At 38.2% G+C, this 9,405-nt stretch overlaps 2 protein-coding genes and 1 gene segment (V, D, J or C); 1 reads left to right on the top strand and 2 right to left on the bottom strand.

Moving 5' to 3' along the window:
• LOC125878734 (uncharacterized) overlaps positions 1 to 9,405 on the bottom strand; it is a 231,193-nt gene that overhangs the window by 203,062 nt on the left and 18,726 nt on the right. The gene's annotated exons all lie outside the window — the stretch shown is intronic.
• LOC125878736 (immunoglobulin mu heavy chain-like) overlaps positions 1 to 9,405 on the bottom strand; it is a 135,060-nt gene that overhangs the window by 104,689 nt on the left and 20,966 nt on the right.
• LOC125878764 (Ig heavy chain C region, secreted form-like) lies at positions 4,751 to 8,239 on the top strand. The segment is given in 5 exon segments: positions 4,751 to 4,875; positions 5,082 to 5,398; positions 6,764 to 7,112; positions 7,236 to 7,550; positions 7,726 to 8,239. Coding segments are annotated over 5 exon segments (1,392 nt in total).

The raw sequence follows: 9,405 nt of genomic DNA on the forward strand, positions 1-9,405 counted from the left end.
TAACAGTTGAAATCAAATCTACATAGCAGCTAACATTGGACTGCCCTCGACTATTAGCCTGCAATCATGTGCAGTAAATCATCACGTCTCAGTTTAGTTATGCAACATGTGTGTCTTTAAAATTTGTATTTTCTTTTGTTCTAGATCATAACATTCCATTACCTTCAAGCAGCCAAACATAAGTTAAAGCCTGTACATCAGATTAGTCTTGATATAGTGACGATGTGAGACTGTGAATTAAACAGCAAGGTATAAGGCTTTTCATAGTGCATACTGAGTATTAAAACTAGTGGTGGAATCAATAAATAGTTTTACAATATGTTTTGAAAAATAATGAAGTATACTGCAAGACAATTTTCAATACTGCAAATCTGTGTAACAAATCAATAGTCCATACCCATTGGTAGCTTCGTCACCTTCTGCCTATTGCAATCCTCAATGCCTATGTACAGTTTTACATAGATTGACCACGTCAGTGAGTAGAAAAATGTGGGTCAGACAGAATGACTGACTGACAGAATGACACACTGACAGTTTCCGTGATTATGTACAGCATACCATAACATGACTTAGTCATACCAAAAAACGAAAAACAAAAAACATTGGGCCACAGGGGGAGCCACAGCGATCGGTCGCATTTTAGCCACTTTTATGCATTTTTTTGTTGTTATAGTGCCACCCAGTTGCCAATTAGAGTTAAATTTCTCCAGTCACCTCGAGGCGTCCTGTTCTACATATCTACCAAGTTTAGTAAAAATTGATATGGCACATAGGCCAAGATAATAAATTAGCTCTGTAGCGCCCCCATTTTGTTTGATGGGGTCAATAATGGAGGGGTCCCCTCAGATTATGTGTGGTCATATGCCTACAAAGTTGCATGGTGATCAGTGAAACCCTTGAGATGTTATACACCTTTATGTGATGAGCCACGCCCTCCACAATATTCATTGCCTTATAGAAGCTCAGTTTTAGTAAGTTTTCCAACTTTTGCCAAGAGGGAACTTTAGATATTGGTCCCTAGATTATGTTCACCGAGTTTCATGCAGATCGGTCATGAGATATGCCCATTCAAAGCTTGCAATTTCAATCGGTTGCTATAGCACCCCCCTTTGGCCAATTGATGTAATATAGCTACATTCGCATCCTCCCATGACCCTCTACCACTGTGCCAAATTTCACATGGATTGACCAAGTCAGCGAGGAGAAACACATGGAATAGACACACAGACACACACACAGACAGAGTTTTCATCACAGTAAAGATGTATTTATTCACTGCATTATGGTGTCAGGTTCACGGAATTTGGCAACTGAGATGAAACAATGCACAAAGAAGTGCATATAGTCTTAGCTAAGTACTTCTTTGATGGCCACTTTATTAGGTGCACCTTGCTCGCACCTGTTGGACCCCTTTTACCTTCAGAACTGCCTTAATTCTTCATGGCATAGATTCAACAAGATGCTGCAAACATTCCTCAGAGATTCTGGTCCATATTGACATGATTACATAGGAAAAAGCAAGCACTCTCAAAATAAATACACTTGTAAGGTGCACGGCTAAAAACAATGAAAAAGAGAAAAAGGCCAGCGCTCTCAAATGTCCTTTTGGTAAGTTTAATAAACCAGCTGGTTTATTAAACTTACCAAAAGGACATTTGAGAGTGCTGGTACAAAGGGGCCCAAAGTGTGCCAAGAAAATATCCCCCACACCGTTACACCACCACCACCAGCCTGAACCATTGATACAAGGCAGGATGGATCCATGCTTTCATGTTGTTTACACCGAATTCTGACCCTACCATCTGAATGTGGCAGCAGAAATCCAGACTCATCAGACCAGGCAACGTTTTTCCAAACTTCTATTGTCCAGTTTTGGTGAGCCTGTGTGAACTGTAGCCTCAGTTTCCTGTTGTTAGCGGACAGGAGTGGCACCTGGTGTGGTCTTCTGCTGCTGTAGCCCATCTGCTTCAAGGTTTGACGTGTTGTTGGTTCAGAGATGGTCTTCTGCAGACCTTGGTTGTAACCAGTGGTTATTTGACTTCCTGTTGCCTTTCTATCATCTTGAACCAGTCTGGCCATTCTCCTCTGACCTCTGGCATCAACAAGACATTTTCACCCAGAGAACTGCTGCTCACTGGATATTTTCTCTATGTGGGACCATCCTCTGTAAACCCTAGAGATGGCTGTGTGTGAAAACCCCAGTAGATCAGCAGATTCTGAAATACTCAGACCAGCCCGTCTGACACCAACAACCATACCACGTTCAGAGTCACTTAAACCACCTTTCCATTCTGGTGCTCGGTTTGAACTTCAGCAGATCGTCTTGACCATGTCTACATGCCTTAAATGCATTAAGGTGCTGCCATGTGATTGGCTTATGAGCTATTTGCGTTAACGAGCCATTGAACAGGTGTCCATAATAAAGTGTGTCCAAGTGTAAAAAATAAACCCAGCAATAAACTTAGTAACACTGGTAGCCATCAGGGATATAAAAGGAAGCTTTCATTAATATATAGGCTGACTTATATCTGTGGTGGCGTTAGCCGTTTTCTCCACGATGAGATCAGGATGATGAAGAATCAGGTGGTTATGTTTGTTGTGTTGCCTGTGAACTAAACTTGTAAGACAGTTCTTGCATATTGTGTGGTCTTCATCAATTTTGTTTGTCCCGTCAATTGTTAAAGGCGAAACCTGAAAGATGACCGCAAGTTAATTGGAGTAGGGACTCTGGTAAGAACTGGCGGGGGAATCTGTTCAGAGCAAAAGCAGGTTTAAAAAATATATTTAAATACTTGTGTATTGTGTAGTGACAGTGTATTGATATCACAAGAGGAAGTAATATGATATATTCCTGTAATGACATTTTGTCCCATCTCTAATTAAAATGGACTAAAACACTGGATACCTCCAGGGTGGACAATACAGCTGATTGAAGTTGGTATGATAATTCAAGTGAAGCGTAACAGAGCTCTACATCACTAAGTTATATCAAACTTAATAGTAATGCGGCTGAATCAAGGTCATGCTGCAGGAACTGGAGCTGACACGAGGGTCTGATAAAGGGGAAGTGTTCACCAACCGTTGACAAACAGACCTCATTTTATGTAACCCAGACCACAGGAAATGAATATCTCAAGGGAAGTGGTTAATAAATATTACAGTGGGAATTGCTTAATCAGTGAAATGTGTCCTTTTCTTGCTTTAAACAACATTTTTGGTATTTGTATTAGAAGCAGATTGTAATATGTCACTGTGACGGCTACTTTGACTACTGGGGGAAAGGAACACAAGTCACAGTGACTTCTGGTGAGTAATAATCAAACGTATTTCCAGTGAAAACAATTAAACATTTTTCTGTTTTTTTTTTTAATTAAAATTGTGTTGATTTTACTGCACTTAAAGTGGGATCTAGTTTGCAGCAAAAACAAGAGCTCAGGCTAAATGTTAGGCATAATCAGTGGTTTACTGAACAAGTACAATCATTTATTAGATGTTAGACGCTGCAAGATATTTTTGTACTAAAGCGCAATTGAAATCTATCACTGTGACTTGGACTACTGGGGAAAAGGAACAACCGTGACCGTCACATCAGGTAAAAAATAGCTTTATTTGTCTTCATATTGAAAGTGTAGTATTTATACTTTTTAATAGAACATATTTAGACCTCGGTGGCATCAACTGCATCTTTAAGGTGCTTGTTTTTGTATGTTGGATGTATTGACATATGACACTGTGACGATGCTTTTGACTACTGAGGGAAAGGCACGACTGTCACAGTCACATCTGGTAAGCCACTTTTATTTTTCTTTCACTGTTGTTTACGTTTTGATTTAAACACAGAATTGGTATTTTTTGAGAGATCAAGTTGTGACACCTTGCAGTTCTTTCCTTTCTGGGATACTGTATGTTAAATGTGTCGTAATTGGTGGACTCGATCCAAATTTCGGTTGTGAAAATCAGGTTTTGTTCCATTTTCTGAATCCTTATTTCCAAAAACCAAGGTTAATATGTTGTAGGGTAGATTTTCAGAAAATAACCGACTATGGACAGTGTAGATATTAGGGAACAGGTTTTTGTATGCAGTGGTTGGTAATTTGTTGAACTGTGACTACGGTTTTGACTACTGAGGAAAAGGCACCACGGTCACCGTCACCTCAGGTATGTAATCTTAATATTTCTGATTAGAGAAGAAATTTTGTAATCCCATTACTACAATATTTATTAAAAGTTTCATGTCATCACAACTGTTGGCCGGTAATAAGAAAGCCAACGGTGTTCTGTAGCCTGACAAAGAATATACAAACTATTAAGTTCAGGTGGAACTTAGGTCTATTGACGGGGACATATTTTATTTTGATTTTATCTGGTGCTGATAACAAATTGTATGACATGAAGTAATGGGATATTACGGTAATGAGTTTTTGTGAGAAGTGTGAATTGGCTCTCTTAACTGTGACAACTGGGCTTTCGATTACTGGGGAAAAGGCACCATGGTAACAGTGTCATCAGGGTAGATTTGTACTGTTTAAAATCTACAGCAGGATATTTTTCCTTTTAAAATTTCATGTTTAAATTCATTTCTAAACGTGTCAAGTCTCACTTCAAAAGTAAAACGTTTTAATACAGTATGTACTGTGAAAAGTCAAACAGCAATATTCTCAGTAGGACACACTGGTGTATTTTATGGCTAAGTATATTCTAGATTATTTAAGTGTATTGTATAAGTTAGTGGGTTCAATTAAAAATCAAGGCAGACTTTTTGAGCGTGCCATTAGGTGTAGCCTTTTGATACTAACAGATAAGTAGATTCAGCACTGTGCTACTACACTGCTTTTGACTACTGGGGAAAGGGTACAATGGTAACTGTTTCATCAGGTAAGAATTCTCTTTAATCTCGTACACAACTGCTGAATTTGGCATAAAGTAGTAATTTTAAAAGTTATCACCTTCAATGTGCTTTTTACACTGCTGATCTACCCAACTGTCTTCTCAGTTTTAACTCATGCTTAGTTAAAAAAAATGTCTGTTATGTTGTTTTTAATTTTGGTAGTTTAATTACACGTATGTTTTTACTTTCTCAGCCACTCCAAATGCACCAACTGTGTTTCCTCTGATGCAATGTGGTTCTGGGACTGGAAACACGGTCACTCTTGGTTGCCTTGCCACCGGCTTCACACCCTCCTCACTGACCTACTCATGGAGCATAGTAAATGGGGCTGCCTTGACAGACTTCATTCAGTACCCTCCAGTACTGAAAGACAACCTTTATACTGGAATAAGTCAAGTCCAAGTGAGCAAACAGGACTGGGACGCCCTGAAATCCTTCAGATGTGATGTCACACATACAGCGGGAAATCAACATGTTATTATCGGGCCAGGGAAGCTCAATGGTAAAAATGTCTTAAAAATGTCTTTTTTAATTGTTGGTTTGAAATCTAGTAGTTTTACATGTTGGAACTGTTGACATATTTTATAATTGTGCAACAGTTTAAAGGGTTTTTAATTCAGTTTCTTAATGATACAATTTTGTAATAATAACTAATTAATAATGTCATACTAAATTAAGGTAGAGTACAGTATTAAACAGAATATCTTCAGCCAGAGAAAGTTTGACATTTTACAATGCAGTAAACAAAGTGCTACAAGGCTACTCATGATAAGGATAAAATATTAAGTTCTTTTCAAGATAATTTGGTGATCTACTGTATGTCAAATAACAAAGTTAATTTAGAAGTTAAAAAACCTTTTGTTGTCATAATAATTTAACAATAATCACATTTGTACAGCACAATCTGTGCCATAAATGCAGCTTTAAATGCTTTCAGCAAAAACCTAAAGGTAGACAAAAAAGGACAGGGACAACACAATAATAATAATCATCATCATAATCATTTAGTTATTATCAATAATGCATTTATAAATGTTATTGATGTAGGATGAAAAAGTTCATTGCTTTTACTTTATTTTGTAGGTTTTCCTGAGACATGTTATTTAGAGGCAGACTTTACCAATTTAGCCCGAGCTGCTTATGCTGAATATTGTGACAGGATTTTTTTTTTTTTTTTAATTGCTTCAACATATCATTTAAAAGGAACATGAACACAGAGAACAGCATAAAACTAAAATACAACTGTTATCAAATTAAATTTGTGTGAAATCTCCTTAAATGTTTTTAATGTTAGAATCTGTAAGCAAACCAAACAGTGAGGTGGAATGAGAAGGCTGAAGCTCAGCTGCTGACTCAGTCGATTTTATTCCTGGCTAATTTACTGTATGTCTTCTGCACCTGTCCGAGAATAGATTATTGTGGTCTGCTTCTTTCCATCTATCTGCTTAATCCTGGTTCCTCCTAACGTCTGCCTCCACTTTCACTGCATGTTGATGACTAACATTCACTCTCTGTTCGCTTGCCCAAGCAGTCAATGTATATGCAGAAGCGAGCATTAAAGCTCTGCTGTTAAATTATCTAATTTTCTTACCATGAAAATCTTTTCTTTTTGACTCTTTCTGCACAATTTAGTAACAAGCCACAAAATATGTCAATTAGAAGAGTGGAATCACAATGTGCATACGTGTGTGCAAGTTGCATAACATGCAGTAGTTCAGTGAAGTCATAAACTCAGTTATATTGTAAATCTATAGTAAATCTAGATTACATGAACATTGTAGCACATTGTTCACCTTTGCTTCTGCATATATATACATAAATGATTCCTTGCTTCTGCATACATATATTTGTGTATATGTTTGTTTTTCAGAGGAGATGTATCAGTTGCCAACTCTTAAGGTATTGACCTCCTCCTCTGGTGAGGGCACCGAGACTACCCTCTCCTGCTTTGCCAAAGATTTTTCACCAAAAGATTTTGAGTTCAAATGGCTGAAAAATGAAGCACAAATCACCACTGGAATAACCAACATCAAAACACCTTTTGATGAAAAAAAGACAGAGAATGGAACACTGTACAGTGCAGCAAGTTTTCTGACAGTGCCATCACGTGAGTGGACTGACACCAATACGTTTACATGTCAGTTTATGGGGAAAGGTGAACAAGGTCCAACGTATGTGAATTCATCTGTGACCTACAAAATTCCTAAACTTGTTGATGGACCTGGTGAGTAAATTGCTACTTTCTCCTTAAAATATGTGTGTACTGTAAATATAATTTCAATTCTTGTCATTTTGCAGCCGTTTTTGTTCAATAACTGTTTAATAATTCCTCATTTAACACATTCAGAATGCGTGGAAGCAGATGTGGAAGTAACCATCATAGAACCAACAATGGAGGACTTTGTTTTAAACTTAAAGGGAGATGTAAAATGTCAAGTCAAGATAAACAAACCATCTGTCCAAAAGATTTTCTGGGAGACCCATGATGGAAAAGACATACCTGATGCTGTTCCAGTGAAGCCCCCTGCAGGACATAAAGATACATACGTCGCTTTACTTCCCATCACATTTGACGAATGGAGACAGGGGGCAAAGTTCACCTGCATTGTTGAACATGAAGACTGGGTAGAGCCACGTAAGGAAATCTACAAAAAGGAATTTGGTAAGAAAAATAATCAACAATTGTGCACTAAAAGCCTGTGTTTAATTCCTCTTGTCATGCCATCAAACATGTTAAGGAGTGTAAGTTCTAAGTGTATTTTGTAGCAGAGATTTTGTACAGTACTGTGGGAACTTTTATCTGTGGCAGGAGCCCTAATTGTTCTCTCATGTTGCAGGAGGACCGCCTCAGCGTCCTTCAGTTTTTATGCTACCTCCAGTAGAACATATTAAAACAGAAACCGTGACCCTGACTTGCTTTGTGAAAGACTTCTTCCCTCGGGAAGTTTATGTCTCCTGGCTTGTCGATGACGAGGAAGCAGACTCAAAATACAAGTTCCATACCACAACGCCTGTAGAAAATGATGGATCATATTCTGCCTATGGCCAGTTAACCCTCACCCTCCAGCAGTGGAAAAATGATGACACTGTGTTCAGCTGTGCAGTTCACCATGAATCTGTGGTCAACACAACTAGAGCTATTGTCAGGTCCATCGGGCACAGAACATTTGAAAAAACCAACATGGTCAACCTCAACATGAACATCCCTGAAACGTGCAAGGCCCAGTAGATGTTATTCTGTGTCGCTGTGTCTTCTGCTGTTTGTTGTTTAATGTTTGTTGCTTGTGATATGACACTGTGTTTGTCTTTTTAATGCAGATTCAAAATCAAAATAAAAAAAGGACTTTGCAACTCTGTTGATGTATGTCGCATGCTGTTCTCGTCTTTATTTAATCAAGCTACATGTTTATTGTGTGTAGTGTCTCAGTGCTATCCTAATGCAACACAAATTAGGTGTAGCTGTCACTATGTGCTAACAACATCATACTGCATTCACTAAAATCACACCACCACTACCCCACTAACTTCAGGCACCAATTTCATTATATAAATCCTACTTGTTCATTGTTATTTGTAGACAGAGCATTAACACTGTTTGTGTGACTCGTCTGTGTGTATGTGTGTTTCCTCTACTGGGTCTTCCACCCCCAATGACAGACAGATGATTCTCTAAAGTCTCACTCGGGCTGTGTGGTCTCTTAGTCAAATGATGACTGATTCACAAGCCAAGTCATGCATGCCACACCAATGGTGGGGTCTTTCAAAAGCAATTCAGGATCATTGTAGGACAACTTTGATCAACATAATCAACATTTTTAGAGGGCGTGCAAACTTATCAGGCCTCGCCGTACAACAATAATAATGTAGTAACTGATTAACGAGGCATACGTCAGCAGGACTGTTCTTCTCCTTTGTGGTTTTCTATTTTATACTTAGACTGACTGACTGACTCATTCACTAATTAAATCCACTCCAACCTGAGGTTATAAAACGTATTACCCTGCTGCAGGAAATTAATAGTGTTAGGTCATTGTCTTGTGAGCTACTGTGCAAAGCTGGGTTTGTTCCAAGTATTAACTGAATGATTGCTATACACTAGAATTATGGAATGTGGAGGTCTACCAAAGCAACAGCGACACAGAGACAGATAAAGACAACATGGTAACCACAGCCATCACCTTCATCCTCCTCTTCCTTATCACTCTGCTGTTCACCATCGGAACCACTGCTTTCAAGGTAATAATGAGTTTATATCTTAAAGTTATGCAAAGACACCTGAGTAAGCAGTTTCATGTATTCTAACAACACAGATGGGTTGGTAGAACTCCTTTTACGTGAGAAGTGACAAATAGGATTATAATGATCATCATGACACATCACATCATAACTACCACAGTAAATATCATTATGCATTACGACCACATCTGTTACTTTATTTACCACTCTGACCAACAACTAAAATGATCATCTTTTCACATATCATTCTTTTACTTTATACGACTATTTTTAAAGTGCAT

Source organism: Epinephelus fuscoguttatus, linkage group LG19 (assembly GCF_011397635.1).
Source record: "Epinephelus fuscoguttatus linkage group LG19, E.fuscoguttatus.final_Chr_v1".
Classification (NCBI taxonomy): Eukaryota; Metazoa; Chordata; class Actinopteri; order Perciformes; family Serranidae; genus Epinephelus; species Epinephelus fuscoguttatus.